Source organism: Xyrauchen texanus, chromosome 40, assembly GCF_025860055.1.
Source record: "Xyrauchen texanus isolate HMW12.3.18 chromosome 40, RBS_HiC_50CHRs, whole genome shotgun sequence".
Classification (NCBI taxonomy): domain Eukaryota; kingdom Metazoa; phylum Chordata; class Actinopteri; order Cypriniformes; family Catostomidae; genus Xyrauchen; species Xyrauchen texanus.
This window is the reverse complement of record NC_068315.1, coordinates 12,284,844-12,298,806: the sequence shown is the minus strand read 5'-3', so window position 1 is coordinate 12,298,806 and position 13,963 is coordinate 12,284,844. Positions and strand designations below refer to the sequence as shown.

The following is a 13,963-nucleotide window of genomic DNA, read 5'->3' as shown; positions in this document are numbered from 1 at the left end:
GTCTTTACCTGCAGAAATATTTCACAAGCTGCACACATATTGAACTGAATAAGACTTTCTTCATCACTGGCAAATGATAGGATGTATTTGCCAATTCATTGTAAAGAACCGACTCAAATGAGAGATACATTTTTAAGTCAGACATCTTTAGTTCTGATTCAAAACTGGCATTAGTAAACACTGGGTACAAGGCATGAATGCTACGCCGCTACCTTGTCAAAAATATAGTTTTGCTACCGAAAAGCTACTTGATTTTAAAACTAGCAAAGCTACCCTCTCGCTACTCAAAAATGTAGTTAAGCTAATAGCTTCGCTATTTGTAGCCCATCACTGAAAATATGAAGTAACATGCAGTCTGTTTCTTTAGTCATTACAATGCTGAACTCATGTGGAGACAGGTGGCAAGACGGCAACAATACTAACAATTTCATTGTTTAGCCTTTATATTATCATTTTGCATTAATATAAAATAGCTTATTACAGTATTTATAGTTATAAAATGTTTTATGAAAAAGGCATTTTCTTTAAGTGCAATCATTTACATGAAAACTAATACAATATTTACAGTAATCGCTTCATAGATGCAGTAACTGTGCTGAATGGCATTACTGCACTTCACCTGGCATGTTTCACACCTCTTCTCGTGTGAAGGGAAAACGCCTGTACCAACGAGAAGCGGCAAGATCGCAAGCAAAGCCAGCCAGCCACCGCATACAGTGTAAAACATCACACTAAAATCATGTTACCACACATATTGTTTGTCTTGTGGATATACTGTACTTTGAAACTCAGATTTTGTTAGTTTTTGTTTTTTGTTTCTAAGGAGGAACAAGTTGAAATTAATTTGAGGAAATCAAAATTATGCCACAAATTCTGTAAATTAAGCTTAGCCTGTATTGAATCCACAATATTTATTGAACTACAGACAGAAGCTGAGCTAAAGGCAAACATTACTGTTATGAACAGCAGTCTGGATTGTCCTCTTTTTTTTATTAATGGTTTATGCTAAACAATTCAATGGCACCAGATGATGTCTCATTAACCTTTATAGAACAGAATTGCTCTCATTTCCCTCCTTTCACCTTCAGCTGCTGCCAGATCCCAGCAAAGTGGAGACAACATCTGGATCTGCCACAATAGACTCCAAGAAGTGTCACTGTTGATCATTCAGTACATGATGAAGGCTGGTGGAGAACAACATGAGGGGCCACATATGCTAAAAGAATAAATAAAACATCAGCCATATGCTTAAGGATTTTAGACCATGTCCTCAAGAGTTTAAAAATATACAGAGTAGCACTTGCTCAGTAGAGCGGCATATAGATGAAAAGCTCTGAATCCACCATGGACAGCAGTGGACAAAAGTGTTTACAACCAATAATGAGCATTTGTTTTGGGCCTGTGTGTGTTTCATTAAATAAGCTCTATATCTTGGATCCAAGCTTGAAACGCTTTTGTAATTAAAGCTTTGAGTGAATGAGCTGAGTTGAACCAGACGTCTTTGAAATGTGGTGCTTATAGAGAGTCTCCTGAGGTAAACCTGTGTGTCTATTGTAGCTGTTTGTGAGATCTGCACTGCTGGTGGAAATCAAGCCTCCAAGAGGCTGAGGAGAGAACAGCAGGAATCAAGTCTGAAAAGAAGTTTGTCCTTCTACAACAAAGGTGAAAGAATTTACAGAGTGATGGAACACAATTTTGTATTTCAGCACATGAACAACATGTTCTCAAGTTTACATTCAGTTAAATGAAATGCAAAGCATCTCCACAGAAGAGCTTTTGAGCTAAAAGACTCTCTTTCCATGCAGCACATTAAGAGAAAGAACAAGATACTAAAGTCGCATATGCATGTATAATCTGAAGCCAAAATGTTGACTATAAAATCAACTAACTTCTGTTAACAAAAACTTTCATTCTCAACAGATGGCTTATGGATGCAATTTTGCAGAACTTAAGTGGGTGTTCTCACAAGGCTGGCTACCTGTAAATGAGCACCACAAGCTTAAAAGAGTGAAGCTGAAGTTTGTTTAAATAGAACCATGTTTAACAGTGTTCAGCTGGAGGATTGACGAGTATGTTGTATTGAGCTCTCTTCATTTATAGCGTGTCATCCAACAGCCCATAATGTTTGCAGAGCACCACTCCACTCTGCACTAATGGATTCTAGAGAGGCACATCAAGTGCTGCTGGACTTGCTTTTGAATGTCTCTTCTGTGCAGCAGGTAGATCTGCTCTAACAGGTTTGTGTGTGTGTGTGTGTGTGTGTGTGTGTGTGTGAAAGCAGTTTGTTCTGTTGATTTGTTCTGTTTGGTCAAAATATAAGCGGTTTCTGTCTGGTAATGTTCATTATTTAGACTGTAAACATTGTTGAGTTTATTTGTAAGGTTAAAAGTGTATATTCTAGTATATATTCAGATAAATTAAATGCGCAATATAATATATAACCACTTTGATATAACTAAACAATAACCAATATATATTTTAGCCTTTTGATAAATATTTATGCATTTGTTCTAAAATTGAAATGGAACATAATTTCGATTAACAGCTAATGTAGCCAAGATTCAAATTGTTCAAAGTAAAATATAGCATAAAAATATAGTATAAAAACAATTTAAAAAAAAGTTACAAATAATTCTAAATAAACACAAGGATGAATGAAACTTGTGTCCATCATAAAGTACGCTGATAAAAAAATTCATAGGTCTAAACAGCAATATTTACCTACATACAGTACATGGGTGATGATAATGTAAACAAATTGTTAAATCAAGAGTTGAGACACAATAACATTTCTTCACCCAACAAAATGGATATTTCACCCAAAAATAAATATCATTAACTCACCCTCATGTTGTTCCAAACTATTTTTACTTTCTTTGTTCCATGGAACAGTAACCATTCACTTTCATCGCATCTTTTTTCATACGATGAAAGTAAATGGTGACTGTAGGCTAAAAAAATATCTTTTGTGGTACAAAATCATACAGGTTTTTAGTATGATGGTAAATAAATGATGAAAGAATTTTCATTTTTTGGCAAACTATAGCTTAAAATGTTAAAAAAAAAAGTGCAATAAAACTTTTATGAATACATCTTGGATATTTGGTAATTCGGTTCGCCCTAGTGTGTGTGTGTGTGTGTGTGTGTGTGTGTGTGTGTGTGTGTGTGTGTGTATATATATATGTGTCGTAAGTTGTAAAATCTGTGTTATAAATAGAGAGCACTGAAAAAACAGCAGTATAACCCAACATCTCCTGAGTAAATATAAAGTTATTTGGTCATGCTCACCTCGATTCCCCCCGGGAGCAGTTCTACTTGGTTGCCGCCCATGTCCAGGGTCACCGCGACCGAGGCGAAAGGGCGACTGGCCATCTGCTGCCTTTCCCTCATCAGCTGCTGTAGAAAGAAGGGTAAGAGATAAAAAAAAAAAAAAAAAAAAAAGAGGGGACAGAAGATTGAAACATTTGTAAAAATCTGTACACAAACTTCAATTAACTTCATGCCTTCAAGCAACTCTTAGTCACTTTCCCTTTTCTTGTCAAAACCTCAGATTTAGAAATAAATGTAATGGAACCATTCAAACTGACAGTATAAAATGAAGTGCCTCAAAAGTTCAGTGACTGACAGGTTTATTGAAAGGAGAAAAATCAAAAAGCACCCAGCTTCTGGTGGGATGCACACAGATATAAAGCACAATGCAGGGATGCTGATGTGTTTGAGTTGTAGGAAAAAGGAAGGAGAGAGATTATGGAGACAGAAGACAGGAGAGTGCAAAGAAAGTGCAAACAGTAAAACATAGAAAAAAGGAGAGAGTGAGACAGAAAGAATTAAAGAGCGAGAAAAGGGCAATGACAGCACTCTGGCTGTTTTCCAGCACAGACAGAAAGGAGGTGGCTGAATAATTCATTTGTTCCATATAAAAAATGTTTGTAGGACCTGGCTAATCAAATGTCTTGCAATGATTGGAAGGAAATTTCTCCTGCCACAACATGCATGACAAGCAATTATTTTGCCATTGATTGCATGGCCATCAGTATTCCAGTGGTGGAGTTTAATTAATGATGCATTCCCTGTAATTTTTCCATTCCACTGACTGGCTGGTTGCCCTAAAAACAGAGCAGGACTCACATCCTTCATACAAAACCCCCTCCATTACCAATGACACACTGCTGTATTTTGCCTCTCTAAAGAACCTAGTTTATCGATCGTGTGCACATTAAAAAACATTTTCTCTGGTTGTGCATACAGGAGAAGACCCTACACAGGTACTAAAATGATAGCCCTCAAGTACTTCTAATGCTGCAATCAATACATTTATCAATACCAACTTCTCATCTGCCAATCAGAATGTATAAATATCATTCAGTGAATTTGAGTGAGCAATGGTGAATGATTGTGGGTGTGATTGTGGCACAACAGATCAATATAGTGCAATGTAGGGCATTCAATCATATGGTGTTATGTCAACTATGTTGTAATAAGCACACTTGTTCACTGAACATTGAAGGGACAGTTCATCCAAAGGTAAAAACCAATTTATAATATTTTATTCACCCTTATGTTGTTCCAAACCTACACAACAGGACTTTCTTTCTTCAATGGAACAGAAAAGGAGACATTAGGCATAATGTTAAACTCAGTCACCATTCAATTTCCCTGTATGAAAAAAATATGCAATGAAAGTGAATTGTGGATGATGTTAACATTAAGGCCACAAATCGCCTTGTGTGTTCCATTGTGTGTTCCAAGTGAGATTGGAACTACGTGAGGCTGAGCATTTGCCCTGGAGAGAAACTTTGAAAGACGTTCTACTTACGAGAACACTCCAAATCGCGTTGTGGTAATGCCTCTATCATCTCTGGATAATCAATAGCGTAACAAAAAAAAAAAGAAAAGTGGACTGGTCCTCACCAACAGACGATCCATATCTAAACACAGGCTGATTTGGGTACCAAGGACGAGGCTGATTGCTATTGGATTTGTGACAAAGAAAAGTGTGCTGCATTAAACTCTAATTGTTTCTCATATCAGTGATCAAAGCCAAGTGCTTTAGTACTGTCACTTGCTGGTTTTTGCAGCAATTCTGCAGCACCGCATATCCTCATAAGCATGCTGGTGTCCATATTTCTTACATGGAGAGATTAATTAAATGGCATATTGGAGACTTCACTTCATTGCTCAACAACAAAAAAAGTGAATTCTATACTTTCTGTATTGACTCAAGCTGGCATGGACTCCATATGTTTGTGCAAAACTTGTTGATCCATCCCAGCAAGATTTGTTTCAAAGTGTGCTTCAAAACAAGCAAGAAAATCTGACCTTTCATACAAAGGAGTTAAAATTGCCAATTTCAAAAATATTCTTATGTCATTAGTTACCAAGAAATAGTGCTGAATCTTAAATATCTCTTTTTAGTTTTATGTCATGACACTTCTTTGTTTTAAATTACTCCAAATAGAATTTTATCTATTGACGCAGACTTTGGAACTCCCCTTTATGCCATACACTGAAAGCCTTTAAACTCTGAAAGTCGTTTTAACCTCAGAAATTACAGAATGACTTTCTTCCTGTGTCCGTTACAAACATTAAATCAGGAAGGTGGCAACGTCCTTGACTGTGCACATATCAAGCCAACAGCACTGTCGTCTGTGGGGGTGTCTCCTCAGCACTGGCACAAAGCATTCTCCCTCAATGACTTTCGCTCAAATGGGCCCTGATGGCACCACTGTAATTAATCATTCATTATCTTTTCTATTAATCACCACTTGAGGACTGTTATGTCTGATCCTGCCACAACCACATTCATAATGAAATTATCAAAGATGTGCACACTCCTCACATAGCGGCTTCTCTTGACAATATGATCTGATCATCTTTGCAAAAAGTGAGAGACACTATCTCATGTAAGTAAATGTGAATGTGGATGAAAGCAGAGACTGGAGAGGTAAGCCAGAGGTAAAAATTGTCTGGGACTACAAAAAAATAAAATTAACTTTCAGGTGAGTGACTGGCTAGCAGTGGCCTGTTTTTAATGCACAGAAAGGAATACTAGCCTATTTATGTTCAGAATGGAATACTATCTTAATACTTACTGAATACTGCATGGTATACACTGTGTACTGCATAATCTTTTTTTAATAATATATAAAACAGTATGCATTGTTCCATGCTAAACATTTCAAAAAGCAGTATACTACATTGTCACTTATCACGTCACCACAAGTGGCATCTAGTTTCCATATACATACTGTATGATGTAGAACAATGTTAGTATGCTATTCCAAACAATGAACATCAGTCTTATAAGAGATGAAATGCGCAGGACCGAACGGTATTAATTCTGCCTGCCAAACTGTTTGAGTCGACATGATGTCATGCTCTCACCAAACACAGATGACATTTGCATGAGACTGATCCCTTATGTGGGCAAAAACGTCCAAACATTTAAGAGTCCATTAATTCTCTCTTACTTTAAACCCTATGATAGATGTGAAGCTATTTGCTTTCATTCATCCCTTTTAACAAATGTGTATTGGTGTATGTTTATATGAGAGGTAAATAAGAGAACGAAGAACAACAAAATGAGAAAGCATGACAGAGATTGAGCAAAAGTGAGACGGCGTGAGAGAGAGAGAGCATAGCAGAAAGGGAGAGAACTGTGACATGCTCTCATTTGTGCTAATAGATCTTCTCTCAGACAACAGCCTGGCTTTGTTGACAGCCAAAAAGCACCATCTGCAATTTATCCATTTCTCTCCATCACCTGCTATTACTCATCAGGCCCACTGCCTTTACAAGATCAGTCGCATCTCTGTAACAATTATGCGAGACAAAGCCGGTCCATCATTGACATATTTGTAATATGCATCCATGCTCTGCATACTCGAGGATGCAGTTGCCCTAACTATGGAATTTTCAGTTTATGTTAGACAAAAACTAAGTCGAGTGGTTGTGACTTTTTCAATCTTTTGGCAGAATTTGCTAATCTTTAAAGTATCTAGCCCTGTGACACTTTGTAATGGCAAAGGTTGGCTCAATCGAATAAACCAAGCTGAACATGGAAACACACACATACACAACTTGTGGGGTTTAGATAAGAGTTAAGGTTTGTGTTATTATTCTTTGAAGCACTTTTAAAACCTTGCCCCAGGGATGTACTGGGAAAAATTCACTGATGTGAAATTGAGATTGATTGTCCATCGATTTTACTGTAGGCTTCATGTATAACCCTAAAACCTTGCTTTATGGCATTACAGCTCAGCTGTTAGACATTCAACAAAGGCTAAACCTTTAAAACCTTTTTGGCCACAAAAAGTCAACTTTAATTGAATGGTTTTCCCTTTCTGTAAAATGAAATGCCCATACCACCCCAATGGAACACTCCAGAAATATAAGATAAACATCATTAACATGTTAGTGTCAGGGTTAGTTTTAATCCCTAATCCTACTATTACTAAACAACTAGTTCAATGCATTTGCATGTACATATAGCTTTGCACACACACAACAAATGTACTGTACATGTAATCATGCTTAACAAGTTAAAAAGAAACCAATTGCTGAAAAATTACAAAATAATGTTTGAGATGTTCTCTAAACAATTACTTATAGAAAACAAACTATGAACAGCATATATTACATAATAAACCTATTATTATATTTTGCACAGGACAATAGGACTGTGATTAATCAGGTGTACAAATGAATGCCTGGATGAATGTCCTCTCATTCCCAGAAAACAGACCTTAATGAGTTGAGCTCATTAAAACAAGAAGATTCCTCCAAAGCCATCTTCACTCCCTCATTGCATCATGCTCTCTACATCTGTGCTAATGTGAATAGCATAAACCTCTCTTTCATTAAAGCAGTATTCATTACCTTTGGCTTGAAAGTGAGATGTGACATTTTGAGCATGAGGAGCAAATTCATTCTGACCGACTTGCCAGTTGCCTAACTTACAAATACAACATTCACTGCAGAAAATACTGTATGTAAATGTAGCAACCATTCACAAGCCAGCTAATTAATTTGAGGGGATCATAACTGGAAATGCGGTCTTGAACCAGGCAGTGAAATCTGCCCTGACAAATGATACGGAAAGAAAAGTTTTCAACAGGGAACAAAAGGCCCTGGTAAAAACGATTTGTCAAAACGTAATGCAAGAAATCAAAGCACACCTTGTTCTCATGAAAAAAACACATCCTCAATCTGCATGTCTCTGCAGCCTACAATTTCTTTCCCTGAAGATTTGCTAATGTTTAAGTGTACAATTATGGTAATCCGCTTGGAATCACTTCTGCATTAACCTATAAGAAGCCCATCTGGCCCAATTTTTCCTAAGGAACATTATATGCCAATGACCTAATTAGCTCTTCAGAACATGGGTTATGAAATTGGCTCAATCAGTTATTCCACAAAGACCTACTGATTGACTTCTCACTCTCTAAGGACATGTCACTCTCATTGGCCTCAGAATTGAGTTTGGCATTGATCTGTTAGTGTTACCAAGTATGTAGATCAGAGCCATTCAATTACATTCAGTTGGCAGCCAATCCTTTATGATGAAATTGATTTGGGGGCCACAACAACATAACATTTTCTTAGCTAAACACTCTGGCTTATCTTTCAAAAAGAAGTTGTTTCAGATTAAACAAAACATGTCAATTTAAAATTAAAATATAAATTAATCTTTTATTTTTTATATTTGAATTTATTTATAGGGTACAATGAGGCTAAATGCTCCACGATGTAAAAGTTCACAAATTTTGCTAGAAATTTTCTAGCAAAACACTAAATAACAACAAAACTACCACAGTACTTTCCTAAAGACCTGTTTGTCACTATGCACTGCAAAATATTCCAGTTGAGATCTTTGCGTGCAGTGTCTAAAGGTTGATTCTGAGGCAATTTGATGTCATTTTTTCAAATGTTGCAAATTTATGTAGCTAATGAAAATCCCTAAAATTAACATTTCTTTTTAGACATATCTATTTATCATTTTCAATTTTGTTTTAAAAATAAAATAAAAAGCCCCCTGTTGAAGGGGTTAAAGGCCTGTTTTAAACACATTGATTTTCTTACATGGGGGGAATAGATGGGCTCTCATTGACTCATCCAGTCATAATAGAGATTAGTTTGTTTATAAAGTATTTGTGATTTAATAAAATGCCAAATGTGTTGTGAAATGAACAGGAACTGGTAGACTTTCCCTGCAGTGGTTATTTTGAGTAAGCATTATCTTAATTTGCTACTCAAAAAAGCATCTTGCTATCTCAAACATTTTTGCATTAGTTGACACATTGTGCACTATAACTATTGGCCCAGTATCTACACAATATCACTTTAAACCCCATAGGGGCTCAATCACCACCATTGTTTTTTAAAATTGAATTATAATGTAAACAACCTTTCGTTATTATTACTTTACACCAAATGAGGTTTCTCCCATCAATGTAAAAAAACAAAAACATAAATACAATATATTATATAATACACTATATTATACTGTATAATACAATATATTATGTGACCAGAAGAAAAAGGAAAATTTCCTTAAGGGACATTTAGTCCCGTTGTACCTAACTGTCAAATGGCCATGCACACTGTAATGGCATCTATATTGGTCAACAGAAAGAGAAAAAAAAACTACCTATGTAACAACACATGCATCTTAACAACAATATTATAATCAGATAAAACTTTTATTTTAATACATTTAAAGCACTAGGACATACTAAACGAAAATACATAATGAATATTAATGCACAAATAAATTAATAACAAGTATAGCAAGTACAGTCACTTTCACCACGATTAATGAGGTTACACCAAAATATTTTATAATTTCTTTTTTACTAGTTTTCTTGTTGGAAATGTTATGTTTTATTTTCATCTCAATTTGTCCACTAATAGGTATTCTATTTTCTTTTAAAAAAAAAGACTGGAAAAGAGTGATTAGGTCAGTCTGAAAAGATGCTATAACATTCCCTTGAGCACTTCAAGATGAAACCATGGTGACCCAGCAATGGGCTAGACAACAGGGAGTAGAACCTTCTTTTACTCAAAGATATTTACATAATATTTTACCAGTTCATTGATAATTTTCATCATGCATTGATATTCACGTTGGTCTGCTTTGATATCACTATGTGGAAACTTCTGCTGTAGACTGTGCACTGATCTGTTACATCATCACATGTTACTACGTCTTCAATGCAAGTACCATCCAAACACATCGGTTCGCGTGATCTAAAATGAACTCTCCAGAATGAACCCCCAGATTACAATAATAGGCTTATAATAACAATAGTAATATTAAAATTAAAAACGAATAATACTAATCAATTTAAATACACTTATTGCTTACTTATCTGGAGCCATATATTCAATCAAGGCTTAAAATTGGTCTGCAACAGTCTGGCACCTTTGCTTGTTTGTCAGTCTATTCTTCCAACACGGTATTTGTTTGACACATTTAAAACTTTCTGGCTACATTTCTAGTTCATTATGCTTCTCTCTTGTCAGTTCCGCATGCTGGTAGAGGCAGCTATTCAAGAGCGGCGCAAGATGCGCACGCCCGCATACAGACGTGCGTTGTGCTTCTATTTTTCTGTCATCCAATAGCATAGAAATTGTGAAATACATTATGGAATCAACTGCTCACGAGGGTTGCAACAGCATGTGATTTTCATGGTACGACCAGTAACAGTCTCAGAAAATATCACGGTTTCACGGTAAACGGTATTACACAATTACTATTATCAGTTACAATGATCATTAAAGGAGTGAAAACTGTTTTTGTTTTTTTTGATTGTACAAATGCTTTATTATAATTTAAACTTTAAACAATTTTTTAACGGTAGTATGTGTAAAAAAAAAAAAGGCTCCCATTTGAAAATAAATAAAATAAATAGAATAAATAAGAAAGCTAACAGAATTATAATAATAAACCGAATTATAACTGTTATATGTTATATAACTAAAGCATGTTAGTTTACATGTTAGCATAGCATGCTAAATTAACAACTAAATGAAAAATAACATCAGCTGTGTGAGCTTTTAAAGTAATGTCCTATGATTATTAAAAGTTAACATATACTGCGCATGTGTGTGACAATGCAACCAGACTGCTCCTGTCTGTCCTTTAAATTCAGTGGTTCTCAACTGGTTTTGCTTCAGGACACAGATTTTACATTGGAAATAAAGTGTCGACCCAGTTAAAACATAACCTGTATTTAATGTATCCTAGGTCACATTTCCTTTTGTTGCATAGTGTTGTTCATGGTTTTCAAGTACAAGGACATGCATCAAGTGACATTATTTTTGTTGTTGATGTCAACAACAAAAGCATCAGGAAGTTTTCTCCCCCCCCCCCCTTTTAAAAATTGAAGAGCATATTTACTTATATGAGCCCATTTTTATCCCATTTGTTTCCTAATTTCAAACATAATTCAAACAGAACATGCATATTAAACAGGAGGAAAGGCTCCTCATTACCATGGTTCAGTCAGTGTAGCTAGTCTTGAATTTTTTTTTAATAATAATTATAGTATTTATGAAAAAATAAATACTAGTTGAAACACATTTTGAAACTTTAACTACAACTGCCACTGTTGATATAAAATGAGGTCTAGTGAGGTCTATATAAAAGGGGATCCTAATGAACATTTTGTAAAAATATAACAGTTACTTTTACTCATGTAAAATCATGAAACATTTTGTAAAGTTGATAATGTATAATAATTTTAAAAAAATAGCGCATAGCACAGTGTTGCTCTTTTCCTCCTCTGCTGTTTGGCGTGTCAGTGCTGCCAACTGTTTGAGAGGTTCGACTTGACTTCCTCCGTAATGCTTTAAATTTTGAATGGTACCAAAACTTTGAAGCTCAGAAAGCACATAAAAAGGCAGCATTAAAGGAATTCAATTGACACTGGTTCAATCTATGTCTTCAGAAAGGATAGATAAGTGTGGGTGAGAAACAGATCAATATTTAAATCCTTCTCTTCTAATATGTTAAGTCTCACTAGAACTGAAATTGGTCACGTCAATTTTGAGGTCTGCACTCCGCAATATCGAGAGCAGCCCGGCTGTTGCACGCGCATGTCAGAGAGCAGAGTAGATTGTGATCGCGAGCTGGTTCCGTTACAGTCGTGCGAAAGTGCAGATGAGAAGCCTTTAGCTGATTGCGAGATATCATTAAATCTGACTCGGCCGTCCTAAATAGACTATCACTTGGGCGGCCGCCAAAATATCTTCAATGGGAGAACCATGGCATTGTTCTTTCCCTGCTGTCCGTGCGACCCAGTCTGAATAGACCTGTGGTATACTGTGAAACCGGTATAATGCAGCAACCCTACTGCTCACACATTTCTGAGATCAATATGCAGTAGCAATTTTGCTTAGTTTATTTTAAGGCTGTATACCCCTTAAGGATTAGCATTTATTTTTAAATTGTAAAAATAATACAGATTTACACAGATAACAGTAGGTTACTAATATTAATAATTATTTTAGCTACTCAACATTAGGCAACAGCAAGCAAATATGTATGATTTGTTTATTGGCACAACAGCAAATTAAATAATATGTAGTAAGCACTCTTTGCTAATTCAGCAAAATGATAAAACTGAACCGTTTGGACCTGCATATGCCGTTAAAAGTGGTCCCACACCTTTATATCATGCAGCTAAATTAAAGATTTGGAAGTTAAGATAAATCCAGTGGAGAGAGTCTTCTTCATAAGCTCAAGGAAAGATGATGAATTTATTATCAGTCATCTCCATGCTGGATCATTTAGAGTTTGATTGGATGCTTATTGATTTAAATGTGAATGGATGCAATTAAAAAGGAATGTTACAAATGTAGATACACTCGTTTCAATGCTACCATAATCTAATAAATATGTATTAAATGTCAGAATTGCACTACGTTATTTTATATTTGTTTTAAAATGTTAAATTCTTTCAGAAATCAAGACATTCTAAATGCATGCAGTGATTTACATTTTAGATGAATTTGGCCATACCTACTGATCTAGAGTCAGCTTTTCCTTCCTGCTTGTAATTAAAGTTTGTATATGAGGTGGGGAAACTGATCCTAGACAGTTTACTGGTGCAGCTACAAGCAGTGTTATCCCAGAGCAGCAACAGGAATTTCCGATCAATAATATGAACATCATGCCCATGGCCAAGGGAAGGCTAAGCCTTGCCCAGCCTTACACAGGCTCCGCCCATGGCCTCAGTGTTCAGTCACAAATGGTCACGGCCTTTAACATGATTCTCATTACGGCCACAAAAATGTTTTTGCAGTGAGATCAGAGCTGCTTTTCTGCAAAACTGGCTAGGGAGCTGATGCATCCCACTGCCTTGATTCCTCAAAGCCCCATTACACTCTTTAAGACTTCGCCATGCATCCTCTCTCTCCAAGTCTCTTGACCAATTTGTGTCACACAGGACTGTACCCCATTCATTACGCTAAGGCTCTGAAGCTTAATTAGGCCATAGCCGAGGACATCAGCTTTTAAAAATATCAATAGTTCAAAGCCAGTTGTTACATTATTGACGTACTTAATATCTATAACCTACCAAAACAGTCATTGAGCAAATGATCATCACTCAAAGCCACTGAAAATTAACTCTTGACAAAGACCTTAAGTGCCACACTGCAGGCTAATAGCTCAGTTTCTCTCTTGCTTGGTTACACGCTTTAAAAAAAAAAAAAAAAATGTACATCTTGGGCTTTAGGCCAGCCAGACTGGGTTTCCATTGGGGCTGGTACTTTGACCTTCAATTAATATTAAAAAGGATGAAACCCCTGGATCTCTTTGCCTGAAGTTTGCTGATGCCCTTGAAAAAAATAACCCTCTTCATAACACATGGCCCTGTCTCAGAGATAAAAACTTTTATCATAACTTCTCAAATCTTCATAATAATGGATACTCCCAGAAAGCACAATGCATGTACTC

General features: G+C 36.0%; 1 protein-coding gene across 2 annotated transcripts in view; it reads right to left on the bottom strand.

The window, feature by feature from the left end:
• Positions 1 to 13,963, bottom strand: part of LOC127633481 (attractin-like protein 1) — a 142,425-nt gene that overhangs the window by 31,129 nt on the left and 97,333 nt on the right. Inside the window, exon 27 of one of the 2 annotated variants that reach the window (XM_052112626.1) lies at positions 3,289 to 3,393. In XM_052112626.1, the coding sequence (XP_051968586.1) occupies positions 3,289 to 3,393 (105 nt within the window). Of the gene's footprint in view, positions 1 to 3,288; positions 3,397 to 13,963 lie in introns of both variants that reach the window. The other variant, XM_052112625.1, reaches the window with a different exon arrangement.